General features: G+C 37.7%; 1 protein-coding gene across 1 annotated transcript in view; it reads right to left on the bottom strand.

The window, feature by feature from the left end:
• The window catches only part of DACH2 (dachshund family transcription factor 2), an 858509-nt gene that overhangs the window by 200693 nt on the left and 641355 nt on the right, over positions 1–16461 (bottom strand). The window contains exon 6 of the mRNA XM_055393325.2: positions 9913–10085. Within this exon, the coding sequence (XP_055249300.2) occupies positions 9913–10085 (173 nt within the window). The remainder of the gene's footprint in view (positions 1–9912; positions 10086–16461) is intronic.

Genomic DNA, 16461 nt, shown 5'->3' with positions numbered 1-16461 from the left:
GATGGGGAAACAATGGAAATAGTGACAGACTTTATTTTGGGGGGCTCCAAAATCACTGCAGATGGTGACTGCAGTCATGAAATTAAAAGACGCTTGTTCCTTGGAAGAAAAGTTATGACCAACCTAAACAGCATATTAAAAAGCAGAGACATTTCTTCGCCAACAAAGGTCTGTCTAGTCAAAGCTACTGTTTTCCAGTGGTCATGTATGGATGTGAGAGTTGAACTGTAAAGAAAGCTGAGCACTGAAGAATTGATGTTTTTGAACTGTGGTGTTGGAGAAGACTCTTGAGAGTCCCATGGACTGTAAGGAGATCCACCCAGTCCATCCTAAAGGAGATCAGTCCTGGGTATTCATTGGAAGGACTGACGTTGAAGCTGAAACTCAAATACTTTGACCTCCTGATGCTAAGATTTGACTCATTGGAAAAGACCCTGATGATAGGAAAGATTGAGGAAGGAGGAGAAGGGGATGACAGAGGATGAGATTGTTGGATGGCAACATCGACTAGATGGACATGAATTTGAGGTGAAGGTGACAACAGAGGATGAGAAGGTTCAATGGCATCACCAACTGGAGGACAGGGAAACCTGGCGGTCTGCATTCCATGGGTTCAAAAAAAGTCAGACACTACTGAGTGACTGAACTGACTGAACTGAAACATTCAAAGGTAATTTAAAACAGAATAAAAATCAGATAATTTGATATTAAAATGGGCATTTCTCTCCAGTCCCGACCAGATCCCTAACCTTTATTTTGTGACATCAAGATCAAAGTACTACAAGTAAACAAGTTCTTTGCAGAGGGAGAATCCAATACCTGTATAAGCATCTAATGGTGGTGACCCCTTAGTCCTACTCAGTTCAGTTCAGTCGCTCAGTCGTGACCGACTTTTTGCGACCCCATGAATCACAGCACGCCAGGCCTCCCCGTACATCACCAACTCCAGGAGTTCACACAAACTCACGTTCATCGAGTCGGTGATGCCATCGAGGAATCTCATTCTCTGTCGTCCCCTTCTCCTCATGCCCCCAAACCTTCCCAACATCAGACTCTTTTCCAATGAGACAACCCGTCGCATGAGGTGGTCAAAATATTGGAGTTTCAGCTTTAGCATCAGTCCCTCCAATGAACACCTAGGACTGATCTCCTTTAGAATGGACTGGTTGGATCTCCTTGCAGTCCAAGGGACTCTCAAGAGTCTTCTCCAGCACCACAGTTCAAAAGCATCAAATCTTTGGCAATCAGCTTTCTTCACAGTCCAACTCTCACATCCATACATGACCACTGGAAAATCCATAGCCTTGTCTAGATGGACCTTGGTTGGCAAAGTAAAGTCTCTGCTTTTTAATATACTATCTAGGTTGGTCATAACTTTCCTTCCAAGGAGTAAGCGTCTGTTAATTTCCTGGCTGCAATCAGCATCCACAGTGATTTGGAGACAAAAAAAATAAAGTCTGACACTGTTTCCACTGTTTTTCCATCTATTTCCCATGAAGTGATGGAATCAGATGCCATGACTTTGTTTTCTGAATGTTGAGCTTCAAGCCATCTTTTTCACTCTCCTCTTTCATTTTCATCAAGAGGCTTTTGAGTTCCTCTTCACTTTCTGCCATAAGGGTGCTACCATGTGCATATCGGAGGTTACTGATATTTCTCCCAGCAATCTTGATTCCATCTTGTGCTTCTTCCAGCCCAACATTCCTCATGATGTACTCTGCATATGAGTTAAATAAGCAAGGTGACAATATATAGCGTTGACGTACTCATTTTCCTATTTGGAACCAGTCTGTTGTTCCATGTACAGTTCTGACTGTTGCTTCCTGACCTGCATACAGGTTTCTCAACAGTCAGGTCAGGTGATTTGGTATTCCCATCTCTTTCAGAATGTTTCACAGTTTATTGTGATCCACACAGTCAAAGGCTTTGGCATAGTCAATGAAGCAGAAATAGATGTTTTTCTGGAACTCTCTTGCTTTCAACATGATCCAGCGGATGTTGGCAATTTGATCTCTGGTTCCTCTGCCTTTTCTTAAACCTGTTTGAACATCTGGAAATTCATGGTTCACATATTGCTGAAGCCTGACTTGGAGAATTTTAGCATGACTTTACTAGCGTGTGAGATGAGTGCAATTGTGCGGTAGTTTGAGCATTCTTTGGCATACCCTTTCTTTGGGATTGGAATGAAGACTGACTTTTTCCAGTCCTGTGGCCACTGCAGAGTTCTCCAATTTTGCTGGCATATTGAGTGCAGCACTTTCACAGAATCATCTATCAAGATTTGAAATAGCTCAACTGGAATTCCATCACCTCCACTAGCTTTGATTGTAGTCATGCTTTCTAAGGCCCACTTGACTTCACATTCCAAGATGTCTGGCTCTATGTCAGGGATCACATTATCGTGACTATTTTGGTCATGAAGATCTTTTTTGTACAGTTTTTCTGTGTATTCTTGACACCTCTTCTTAATATCTCCTGCTTCTGTTAGCTCCATATCATTTCTGTCCTTTATCGAGCCCATCTTTGCATGAAATGTTCCCTTGGAATCTCTAATTTTCTTGAAGAGGTCTCTTGTTTTTCCTATTCTGTTGTTTTCCTCTATGTCTTTGCATTGATCACTAAGGAAGGCTTTCTTATCTCTCCTTGCTATTCTTTGGAACTCTGCATTCAGATGCTTATATCTTAACTTTTCTCCTTTGCTTTTTGCCTCTCTTCTTTTCACAGCTATTTGTAAGGCCTCCTCAGACAGCCATTTTGCTTTTTTGCATTTCTTTTCCATGGAGATGGTCTTGGTCCCTGTCTCCTGTATAATGTCACGGACCTCCATCCAGAGTTCATTAGGAACTCTCTCTATCAGATATAGTCCCTTAAATCTATTTCTCACTTCCACTGTATAATCATAAGGGATTTGATTTAGGTCATACCTGAATGGTCTAGTGGTTTTCCCTACTTTCTTCAATTTAAGTCTGAATTTGGCAATAAGGAGTTCATGATCTGAGCCACAGTCAGCCCCTGGTCTTGTTTTTGCTAACTGTATACAGCTTCTCCATCTTTGGCTGCAAAGAATATAATCAATCTGATTTCGGTGTTGACCATCTGGTGATGTCCATGTGTAGAGTCTTCTCTTGTGTTGTTGGAAGAGGGTGTTTGCTATGACCAGTGCGTTCTCTTGGCAAAACTATATTAGCCTTTGCCGTGCTTCATTCCGTGCTCCAAGGCCAAATTTGCCTGTTACTCCAGGTATTTCTTGACTTCCTACTTTTTCATTCCAGTCCCCTATAATGAAAAGGACATCTTTTTTGGGTGTTAGTTCTAAAAGGTCTTGTAGGTCTTCATAGAACCATTCAACTTCGGCTTCTTCAGCGTACTGGTTGGGACATAGGCCTGGATTACTGTAATATTGAATGGTTTGCCTTGGAAATGAACAGAAATCATTCTGTCGTTTTTAAGATTGCATCCAAGTACTGCATTTCGGACTCTTTTGTTGACCATCATGGCTACTCCATTTCTTCTAAGGCATCCTGCCCACAGTAGTAAATATAATGGTCATCTGAGTTAAATTCACCCATTCTAGTCCATTTTAGTTCACTGATTCCTAGAATGTCTATGTTCACTCTTGCCATCTCCTATTTGACCACTTCCAATTTGCCTTGATTCATGGACTTAACATTCCAGGTTCCTATGTAATATTGCTCTTTAAGGCATCGGACCTTGCTTCAATCACCAGTCACATCCCCAACTGGGTATTGGTTTTGCTTTGACTCCATCCCTTCATTCCTTCTGGAGTTATTTCTTCACTGATCTTCAGTAGCATCCTGGGCACCTACCGACCTGGGGAATTCCTCATTCAGTATCCTATCATTTTGCCCTTTGATACTGTTCATGGGGTTCTCAAGGAAAGTATACTAAGTGGTTTGCCATTCCCTTCTCCAGTGGACCACATTCGGCTGTGGTCCATGTGATCAGATCGACTAGTTTCCTGTGGTTATGATTTCAGTGTGTCTGCCCTCTGATGCCCCCTCCCAATACCTACCGTCTTATTTGGGTTTCTCTTACTTTGGGCGTGGGATATCTCTTCGCATACTACTGATAAGAATTTTCACAGACAAATGTATATGGGGAAAGCTCTTTCTTTCTCAGTCGAGCTCTCTGCCATGATCTTGGTTTCAACATATTACTAGTTTTATATGAATTCTTGAGTATAAAACATAATAAAATATAATTTGCTTATACTGAGTATTTACTAAGTATAAATGCACTAAGTGTGTTAACATGTTTGTCTCATTTAAGGCCTATTTTTACACCTGTGTTATGAGGTAGATACAATTATCATCCCCACTTCACTGCAAAATAAGGCAAACTAATAGGCAAGTATGGGCAGGTTAATTCATTTTGCTGAATTCACATAACAAGAAATGGTGCAATCAGAATTGAAATACAGGCATACAATCTGACTTCAGAGCTCATGCTCTTACCCATCATGCCATATTCCTACACTGAAATCTTCTTCTTAATACATTTTACTTAATTGACAAATTATGTTGTCTCTAGAGAGAAACAGTATATAATTCTATAAACTCTATTGGGGATGGGGTATTTGTTTCATTTTTTAAAAATAAAGCAATGTAACATGATTATTTGCACATATTAGACCTATGCTAAATCAGTTAATTCTATTGTTGCTCTCTCTTTTCTAATAGAAAATGTTGACAATAAAATAATGGAGCAAGCCTCTCGATAAGTGTGAAGGGGGTGAAAGCGAAGGAAGAGAGTGAAAGAGCCAGCTTAAAACTAAATTAAAAAAAAAATTAAGATCATGGCATCTAGCCACATTACTTCATGGCAAATAGAGGGGGAAAAGATGGATGTAGTGACAGATTTCCTCTTCTTGGGCTCTACAATCACTGAGAATGGGGACAGTAGCTATGAAATCAGAAGACATTTGCTTCTTGGCAAGAAAGTTATGACAAACCTAGACAGTGTGTTCAAAAGCAGAAACATTAATCTGCTGACAAATGTCCATATAGTCAAGGCTATGGTCTGCCCAATTGTCACATTCGGTTGTGAGAACAGGACCATAAAGAAGGTAGAGTACTGAAGAATTGATGATTTCAAACTGTCATGCTGGAGAAGATTCCTGAGAGTCCCTTGGACAGCAAGATCAAACCAGTCAATCTTAAGGGAAATTGAGAGGGTAACAGGCAGGAAGGCCAGGGGTCTCCAAACGGAGGAAATAGGCTGCAAGTGTCAAACATTTTTGTCTCTCAAGAGGCAGGAGGAAACAAGCTAGCAATATTTTTTTTTCCTCCTCTATACAAATTTAAAAGAAGGTTTCTCTTAAAATACTGTGTTGCCATAATGACACCTGGTCTCACCTGAAGTTAACTATTCTCAAACCTTGATTTAATCAATGCATTTTTCTTATGGAAATGCTTGTCTTAAGCTATGTTAATGTACTATACATTTACCCCAAACTCTGTCTTCAAATAGGTTCCGTCTAATGGCTCAGAACCTACTTGACAAACCAGTATGTTATACTCAGACATTGTTTTCCTAGTCTATGCAAACGAAACTATTTGTAGGGTAATCTGCCCTTCTATAAGATTCAAGTCAATCGTTTTATGGCCTGGAATGAATCACCTGGTGCAAAGATTATCCCAAAATACATCTTATGGATGAGGGGCCTGGTGCCATTCTCAGTTTTAAGACATTCCTTTCTTTCATTAACAGACTGCTAGTGACTATATACGGAGAAGGCAATGGCAAGCCACTCCAGTACTCTTGCCTAGAAAATCCCATGGATGGAGGAGCCTGGTAGGCTGCAGTCCATGGGGTCGCTATGGGTCGGACACAACTGAGCAACTTCACTTTCACTTTTCACTTTCACACATTGGAGAAGGAAATGGCAACCCACTCCAGTGTTCTTGCCTGGAGAATCCCAGGGATGGGGGAGCCTGGTGGGCTTCCGTCTATGGGGTCACACAGAGTCGGACATGACTGAAGTGACTTAGCAGTAGCAGCAGCAGTGACTATTTAACATCCAGCTGAAGACTAGCAGGGGGTACTCTTTCTGTCCCCTTCTGATGCCTATGTCAGGAGCTTTCACGATTTCCTTTATACTTTAATAAAAGTTTATTACACAAAAGCTCTGAGGGATCAAGCCTCATCTTTGGCCCTGGATTGAATTCTTCTCCTCTGAAGGCCAAGAATTCCAGCGTCTTTTCGTGGTTCAGCAATAACCTTTCAAAATCAACCCTGAATACTCATTGGAAGGACTGATGCTGAAGCTGAAATTCCAATATTTTGGTCATCTGATGTGAACAGCTGACTCATTAGAAAAGTCCTTGATGCTGGGAAAGATTGAGGGTAGAAGGAGAAGAGGGAATCAGAGGATGAGACAGCTGGATGGCATCAACAATGTAATGGACATGATGGTGAGAGACAGAGAATCCTGGGTGTGCTGCAGTCCATGGGATAGCAAAGAGTCAGACACGATTGGGCAACTGAACAACAATAAGGAAATATTAAGCAACAACTATCCTTTCTGGCCAAATTCAAGGCTAATTGCAATACACTTGCTGATTTTTCAAAGTGTATTATTCCTTTTCCCAAAAGATTATGAGTGTTCTGAACTTTGCAAACATCCTATCTAATGTCTTAGAAACAGTGCTGTCTGATAACATTTTCTGTAAATAGGCAAATGTTCCCTATCTGTACTATCTAATGAGAAGTTGAAATGTAGCTAGTAGCTGCTGAGGAACTGAAATGTTCATTTTATTTAATTAATTTAGATTGAAATAGCCACATGTGGCTAATGGCTACTATATTAAATAGTATTGCTGTAGTAGGTATGTGCTATGCATCTAAGATTATTTGTTGGTTGTTAACCACCACAGAGGTGGGAAATTTATTAAAACCTAAGTAGATACATATTTTCTTATATAAGATAAGAGGTAAATACTTTGAAAACATTTTGTTTGACTAACTGGGTATGGGGGAATATTGGTGTAGAGAAGCCAATTTGATAAACATTTCATATTTCATATAAGCTTTAAAGGAGAGTATTGTCTTATTCAAACTAGAGCTAATTATTAAATACACAGTAATTCTGTGAGTCAGGTGTTAAGCTGCTGTTAAAATGAAATAAGCTATGGTGGGAATTACTTATACCACAGAAATTGACAAACGTTATAAATCAGAGATTTTCACTTTCTTTTCTTTTTTTCTCATCTATAGGCACATCACTGGATGCTGGCCCAAATACAAACTCTAAAACACTGGACTTTTAAGTCTATTACAGGAATCTGAAGGTTTTTATAAATTTCATTCTAATATGCAACATTATCAGACTAGTCAAATGAGATTATGAATAAATACACTAAGTGATGCATTCATTTGAGTCTATGAGCATTCAAACAAACAAAAATATACTGTCACATTATAAAAATACATATTATATAAACATACAATCATGGTTGTATGTATTTTACACTGGTCCTTTTAAAGAACCTGAAAAAATAAAGACAAACATAACACACTGATAATCATCTACTACTAAAATTTTAATCACGTAGAATATAGGAAAATTTAAAGCATTATATGTAGTTTTCACATGACTCAGGAATCCTGGCTTCAGACAATATAAAACAAGATCAGCAAAAGCATGTTTTCAAAATACTATACATTAGTTCACTTTATGTGTTTACATTTTAAATAAAAAACTCTGTTTATTTGCAATGGCAAGCCACTCCAGTACTCTTGCCTAGAAAATCCCATGGATGGAGCAGCCTGGTAGGCTGCACTCTGTGGGATCGCTAAGGGTCGGACACGACTGAGCGACTTCACTTTCACTTTTCATTTTCACACATTGGAGAAGGAAATGGCAACCCACTCCAGTGTTCTTGCCTGGAGAATCCCAGGGACGGGGGAGCCTGGTGGGCTTCCGTCTATGGGGTCACACAGAGTCGGACACGACCAAAGTGACTTAGCAGCAGCATTAGGTCACAAGCCTTAAAAATCACATGATGCATAATAGGGACTCAATCAATAGAAAACAAAAAATACGGATGGACTCGCAATGTTTTTAAACCAGATATTAGTGTCTTATTCTGATTCTCTAGAAAGTGAGCATATAGGGAACGTATTTCAGCATAATATAGGCCATATATGACAAATCTACAGCTAACATCATACTCAACTGTAAAAAGCCAAAATCATTTCCTCTAAGATTAGGAACAAGACAAAGATATCCACACTCTCATCACTTTTAGTCAAAACAGATTGATTCACTGAGGGCCACAGTCCTTACAGAAAGCATACTGCTACTTGCCCATGAAAATATATATGGAGCTTAATAAAAATTTACCAGTTCTTTCCCTTTTCCATAAAGGTTATGTTTTAAATTTTCTTCATTGCTTTAGAAGTTCACCAAACTAGAAGCTATTTTAAAATTGAACAAAAGTGTCTAGAATTTCACATTTCTTCTGCCTTCAGTTCTTTTTCTCCCATGTTCACCTATTACAATAATATCAATATTGCAAGGCCCAGCTCAAATCCATCAACTGTAATACCATTTGTGATTTCTGCTTCCTCTCTTCTCCAACCTAGATTAGGTCTCTCCTGTTTCTAAATTCATGTAATGCTTGATGGATTGCTATGCATCAAAGTCTGTGTTGTTATGCAAGTTAATTATGCACATGTTGTTCATCTAGAATTTAGGTTGTGGGTCCTGGAAGTCAGGAACTACATCCTAATTATTTCCCGTCTTGCCCTATGTGATGTCTGCATATTGAGTATAATGTTTGTTGAATAAATGGAGGAAGAAAGGAACAAATCAAGGATTGCCCTGATTAATTATACTATTTGATTCTATACACCCTTATATTATCTTCTCCACAAAAGGAAAAATGTATTACAAAACTTAGTTCATGTTATACTTGAAGGGCAAAGGGACCATGTGACAAACTAATAGGAGACGTAAGGAGGATTATAAAATATTTGTGCTTCATTACCAAATGGTCCCGAAATTTTGAAAAAAAAAATTCTAGAATATGATAATGATAAAACGCCAATACTTTGGCCACCTGATGCAAAGAACTGACTCATTGGAAAAGACCCTGATGATGGGGAAGATTGAACGCTGGTGGAGAAGGGAACGACAGAGGATGAGATGGTTGGATGCCATCACCGACACTATGGACATGAGTTTGAGTAAGCTCTGGGAGTTGGTGATGGACAGGGAAGCCTGGCGTGCTACAATACATGGGATCACCAAGAGTCAGACATGACTGAGCAACTGAACTGAACTGAATACTATAAATTATCACAAGGATTTGTTTAATGTTTCACAATTTTAAACTGTATTTTACTCATATTACCTCCAGACACCCAATGAAATAGGTGGGATAGATTATGGCTTTTATTTTACATTTGAGGAAAAAGTTGAGGAGGGTTAATTGCTATATCCAAGGTCATTCAAATATTAAGTAGCAGAATCAGAATTTAAATGCAGGTCTTTTTAACTATAAATATTTTAATATATATACTATTCCACAACTGCCTCACAAACACCAAGAAGATGCAGTGTTTACTTTGTTTCACCCCATCGATGGGAATGGATTTTGCACATTCTTCTGCTCTCTCTTTAGCTGGGAACACCTCCCACACACTGTGTTCATGAATACAAGGCAGGATGCTTGAATTAAAGGTAGTATCTGTGGTCATTGAAAATAAATGACAATAACAAAAACACTTTAGCAGGCCTAGTCAGAAATCAAACTCATCAATTGTTTATGCTAAGAAACTGAGTCAATGAGCTGTGTGTTTACACGTAAGATTTCATGGAATTATTGCTATTTTATCAAAATTTTCATGTTATTAACAACTTTACCCTCTTCTAAATTATGTTCTTACCTTTATAACTGAGGCCCCAGCCCTGGAGAGTGGACTGTGAATCTGGGCTGCAGCAGCCATGTTGGCAATAGTATTGAGATGGTTCATCTGATTCATTGCCATAGCAACTGAGGCAGGAGGTAAGCTGACTGGAAGTAGGGGATGAGGCATCATCATAAAAGGCAGATCCAGTCCTAAAAGAGACAGTGCATGTTAAATTATCATATCAGTTACATTGTTTGGACAAAGGGAAATCACATCAAAATTGATGCTATTAAATAATAAAAAAAGTCTTCACTCTTGTTGAATTTTAAGTGGTTTTATCATATCCTAGTATCTCCTTCAGCAATTAATAGTATCTATGGAATTTAACATGGTTTTATAATTTAAAAATGCACCTATATTCATACTTTTATTTTACATTATTCCTTGTTCTTGCTCTCACTTCCAAAATATTTATTTATAAGGTTCAATCTTTTACTCATAAAAATAAACAAAAATATTTAAGCTGAACATCATTGCATTTAATAAAAAGAAACAACTTTCCTTTTAAACATTATAATGTAATGATATGTTGATAGTTTCTAGCTTAACTCTTTGTTTAGGAGACATAATAGTGGTACTGGTATGATAAGATGTAGATTCTTTAGGCTTCAGAATTATTGAAGAAAGTAAGACTTGCAATATGTCCTAGTCTTTTAGCTATAAATCTCTAAAATGAATGCTTATAGTTCTAATTTGAAGACTTTGTCCATAAGAAATAACTCCTCTATCAAAATATCAACTTGTTTTCCAGCTTAATAACAAATATCCAGGGGAGGGAGGTGGGAGGGGGTTTTAAGATGGGGAACACATGTACACAAGGGGCAGATTCATGTCAATGTATGGCAAAACCAATTCAGTAATGTAAATTAATTAGCCTCCAATTAAAATAAATTAAAAAATTAAAAAAATAACAAATATCCACATCTTTGAGTAGTCTCAAGAATTCTATTTGTATTATTATGCAAAGTGAAATATTTTTCACATATTTTAAATTTCTTAAAGAATATATTTCAAGTATTATCCATGTAACACTTGTGGTAGCCACAGATATGTCATTATAAAAAAACTAACAAATTAAAATAGCTGTCTGCTTATCCTTCATAAGGTTGGTATTTGTGAGGAAACACCTTTGAGTAGAGACTAGGGAAAGTTGGCCTAATATTATGGATGTTAACATGACTACAATAAGTAAACCAGAGCACTTTATAATGTATTTTAAACTATTGTCTTGAGAGTAATCTTGCCTATTTTGAACATGAACACAGAAACAAGTAATATTTAACAGATGTTCTAAAATGTGCTCACCTATAATTTTCCTAAATTATTGTAGGCTACTGAAATTCTACTATGGGCAATGTTTATGTTCATCTTACACACAATTATGAAATGTTAATAACATCCCTTTCTCCTCTTTGCATCCCATCATTTTTTCTTGTTTCCAATATCACAACGGCAAGTGTACAATGAATCTGTAGGAAATATATTCAGAGGCCTCTGAAATCTCATTCCTCAAAACAGTAACGGTAACACAAAGACTCAAAACATAATTTTAGGACACAAACAGGGCTAGAAGGAAGAATGTTGTAAATAAATCTCCTGGGCTCAACAAAAATGTTTGAATTAAAGTCTTTAGCAAAGTATTCAAAAGTAGCATAATGAAACAAACTCCTAGATATGACAGGTCTCACACATTAAAGTGATCACACTATTAAAGAAATTCCTAAATAAAGAATACAACAGTCATCAATATTTCTGATAAAGACAGACACAAAATGTACTGTTATCAGAATTATTCAAGGATAAAAAAGCTAGAAACAAATTTTGTGTGGAATCCAAGAAGTAAAACATATTCTACACTTGCTATGACTCCAAATCCACAAAGAGTATTAATAAAGTATTTTAAACTTTTCCGCATCACTTCATTTATGGCTCACCCTGGGAATCACTTTTAGGAGCAATCAATTAAAACAGACTGTGCAGATTTTAAACCATTTTCCTGTGATTATTAATTTAAAGTATCAATACAGTGCAAAAACTGAATTAAAAATGGATTTCTGTGCCCCATCTTTATTGGTTGTTTGTTTTCTGAATGTTAAGGTTTTTTTTTTTTTAATTTATTTTAATTGGAGGCTAATTTTTGTACATTATTGTATTGGTTTTGTCATACATTGACATGAATCTACCACGAGTGTACATATGTTCCACATCTTGAACCCTCCTCCCACCTCCCTCCCCATCCCATTCCTCTGGTTAACCCTAGTACTCCAGCCCCGAGCATCCTGTATCATGCATCGAACATGGACTGGCGATTCGTATCACATATGATAATATCCATATTTCAATGCCATTCTCCCAAGTCATCCCACACTCACCCTCTCCCCCAGAGTCCGAAAGACTGTTTTATACAGCTGTGTCTCTTTTGCTGTCTGCTATACAGGGTTATCGTTTCAGTTCATTTCAGTTCAGTTCAGTCGCTCAGTCGTGTCTGACTCTCTGCGACCCCATGAATCGCAGCACGCCAGGCCTCCCTGTCCATCACCAACTCCCGGAGTTCACTAAAACTCATGTCCATCGAGTCGGTGATGCCATCCAACCATCTCATTCTCTGTCGTCCCCTCCTTCTCCTGTCCACAATCCCTCCCAGCATCAGAGTCTTTTCTAGTGAGTCAACTCGTCGCATGAGGTGGCCAAAGTATTGGAGTTTCAGCTTTAGCATCAGTCCTTCCAATGAACACCCAGGATACTTGGAATGATTCCAAGATACTTGGAATGATTTCAATTTTTTTGAATTCACCAAGGCTAGATTTATGACCCAGGATGTGATCTATCTTGGAGAACGTTCCGTGTGCACTTGAGATAAAGGTGAAATTCATTGTTTGGTGTGAAATGTCTTATGGATATCAATTAGGTCTAACTTGTCTATTATATCATTTAGCATTTGTGTTTCCTTGTTAATTTTCTGTTTAGTTGATTTATCCATAGTTGTGAGTGGGGTATTAAAGTCTCCCACTATTAATGTGTTATTGTTAATTTCCCCTTACATAATTGTTAGCATTTGTCTGACATATTGTGGTGCTCCTATGTTGGGTGCATAAATATTTATAATTGTTATATCTTCTTCTTGGATTGATCATTTGATCATTATGTAATGTTCTTCTTGGTCTCTTTTCACAGACTTTGTTTTAAAGTCTATTTCATCTGATATGAGTATTGCTACTCCTGCTTTCTTTTGGTCTCTATTTGCATGGAATATCTTTTTCCAGCCCTTTACTTTCAAACTGTATGTGTACCTCGTTTTGAGGTGGGTCTCTTGTAGACAACATATATAGGGGTCTTGGTTTTGTATCCACTCAGTCAATCTTTGTCTTTTGGTTGGGGCATTCAACCCATTTACATTTAAGGTACTTATTGATAAGCATGATCCCATTGCCATTTACTTTATTGTTTTGGGTTCAAGTTTATACACTTTTTCTGTGTTTCCTGTCTAGAGAAGATCCTTTAGCATTCGTTGGAGATCTGGTTTGGTGATGCTGAATTCTCTCAGATTCTGCTTATCTGTAAAGTTTTTTATTTCTCCTTTATATTTGAATGAGATCCTTGCTGGGCACAGTAATCTGGGCTGTAGGTTATTTTCTTTCAATACTTTAAGTATGTCCTGCCATTCCCTCCTGGCCTGAAGAGTTTCTATTGAAAGATCAGCTATTATCCTTATGGGGGTCTCCTTGTGTGTTATTTGCTGCTTTTCCCTTACTGCTTTTAATATTTGTTCTTTGTGTTTGATCTTTGTTAACTTGATTAATATGTGTCTTGGGGTATTTTGCCTTAGGTTTATTCTGTTTGGGACTCTCTGGAATTCTTGGACTTGGGTGATTATTTCCTCCCCATTTTAGGAAAATTTTCAACTACTATCTCCTCAAGAATTTTCTCATGGTCTTTCTTCTTGTCTTCTTCTTCTGGGACTCCTCTGATTCAGATGTTGGGGCACTTAACATTGTCCCAGAGGTCTCTGAGATTGTCCTCATTTCTTTTAATTCATTTTTTTTCCTCTCTGTTTCATTTATTTCTACCATTCTATCTTCTAACTCACTTATTCTATCTTCTGCCTCCGTTATTCTACTGTTGGTTCCCTCCAGAGTGTTTTTTATCTCATCTATTGAATTATTCATATATATTGACTCTTTTTATTTCTTCTAGATCCTTATTAAAACTTTCTTGCATCTTCTCGATCTTTGTCTCCAGGTTATTTATCTGTAACTCCAATTTTTTTTCAAGATTTTGAATCAATTTCACTATCATTATTTGGAATTCTTTCTCAGGTAGATTCCCTATCTCTTCCTCTTTTTGTTGGGTTGGTGGGCATTTATCCTGTTCCTTTATTTGCTGGGTATTTCTCTGCCTCTTCATCTTGCTTATATTGCTGTATTTGGGGTGGTCTTTCTGTCTTCTGGCAGTTTGTGGAATTATCTTTATTGTGGAGGTTCCTCGCTGTGGGTTAAGTCGGGACGGTTAACTTATCAAGGTTCCTTGGTTAGGGAAGCTTGTGTTGGTGTTATGGTGGGTGGAGCTGGATTTCTTCTCTCTGGAGTGCAATGAAGTGTCCAGTAATGAGTTATGAGATGTCAATGGGTTTGGAGTGACATTGGGCAGCCTGTATATTGAAGTTCAGGACTATTTTCCTGTGTTTCTGGAGAATTTGCGTGGTATGTCTTGCTCTGGAACTTGTTGACCCTTGGGTGTTGCTTGGTTTCAGTGTAGGTATGGAGGCGTTTGATGAGTTCCTATCAATTAATGTTCCCTGGATTCAGGAGATATCTGGTGTTTTCAGGATTTGGACTTAAGCCTCCCGCCTCTGGTTTTCAGTCTTATTCTTGTAGTATCCTCAAGACTTCTCCATCTGTCACTTCCAAGGTGGTTCCCTCTGTTTTAGCTTCTTCTGTTTGCTGGTCTCTTCAGTGTCAAATTTCCGCCCTGACACTAGGGGGCGGTGGTGGACACTTTTTAAGGCTCACTTGTTCAATTGTGCTGTGCGGAGGGAGGAACGCTGCACACAAATATATCTGGCGATTGTGGGGAGTGCTGTCGGTGTCTCGGGCAAACCCAAGATGATTATGGTCTTCCAATTCTTCTTTGTATACTCAGTATTTTAACAGAATATTGATCAAACTATAGATGAAAAGTAGCCATCAGTTCTTCCATTTATCACTCAAATGGTTAAACTTTTGTTGAATTTACACTTCTGTTAACAGTATAATAATCTTTCTTCATCCTTGAAAGGTTTCCAGCATCATCTAGAAAAAATTTGGCCATATCAAGTCATATGCCTATGTAAAGTCCGATTGACATGCACACTACATGCAAACCACAAACAGAATTTAACAGCCCATTGACAGTTTTAAAATATAATTCATTCAAACATTTCATATAACCATGAAGGACTTAAAAGCACAACTTCAGATCATGACCTACAATATCCAACCATCAATTGACTATAATATCCTGGAATTTAAGCTAATATTTATATTACACATGAGTTTAACAGTGACTCCATTTGAGATGTACATACAAAGCATATGCAAATACTGAGTTATGCAAGTCAAAATTTTCCCAAAGCTGAAAACATTAAATTAAGAGCCATCAACAGTATATATAATTCCAGCAATCTGGCTCATTGAGTTACATGTCAGAAATATACAGAGACTTTTAATAGAATGATAATGAAGACAAACTCTTTCTAAAAATCACCAAAATGTTTTTTTTTTTTCTTTCCTATCAATCTCAAGGACATCAGGTGTACTACTATCAGCACTCTTTCTAATGCATCTTGGTATTGTGGCAACTCCTATAACTTTTATATAAGTGCATGGCACCACCTCCTTTCAGGAATTAAGGCTACAAATTTCATAATACTCTAATCTTCCCTCTAAAATTACACTTACATTTGGTTTCCAAGTCATTGTCATATGTAATATCTTGTGTTCTACAGTCAGGCACCAATCCCGTCATGCCTAGATGGTAAACTGTCTTCCTGGTTGGTTTTCCTATACCATTGAATTTGCCTTTCCACTTCAATTTTTAAGACTTTCAGTGGCTACTAATTATCTCCGGAATAAAATAGAAGCTCTTTTGTTTCATATGAATGTAACTTTCTACCTTTGATATCTCACTACATTCTTCTATGTATACTCTACTCTATCCCCTCTGGGCCAGCTGCAGTTCTCCACAACTTTAATTTATCGTAGCCTTCACTTTTTTTTTTTTTTTTCTTTTCTCATTATTACTTTTATTTATTTATTTTAATTGGAGGCTAATTACTTTACAATGTTGTAGTGGTTTTTGCCATACATTGACATGAATCAGACATGGGTGTACCTGTGTTCCCCATTGTGAATGCCCCTCCCACCTCCCTCCACATCCTATCCCTCAGCGTTGTCCCAGTGCACCTGCTTTAAGTGGCCTATTTTCAAGCATCGAACTTGGACTGGTCATCTATTTCACATATGTTAATATACATGTTTCAATGTTATT

This window comes from Moschus berezovskii, chromosome X (assembly GCF_049115385.1).
Source record: "Moschus berezovskii isolate FMDL1 chromosome X, NW_MosBer_1.0, whole genome shotgun sequence".
NCBI lineage: Eukaryota > Metazoa > Chordata > Mammalia > Artiodactyla > Moschidae > Moschus > Moschus berezovskii.
Note: the sequence above shows the minus strand (reverse complement) of the source record. Positions and strands in the feature narration are given on the sequence as shown.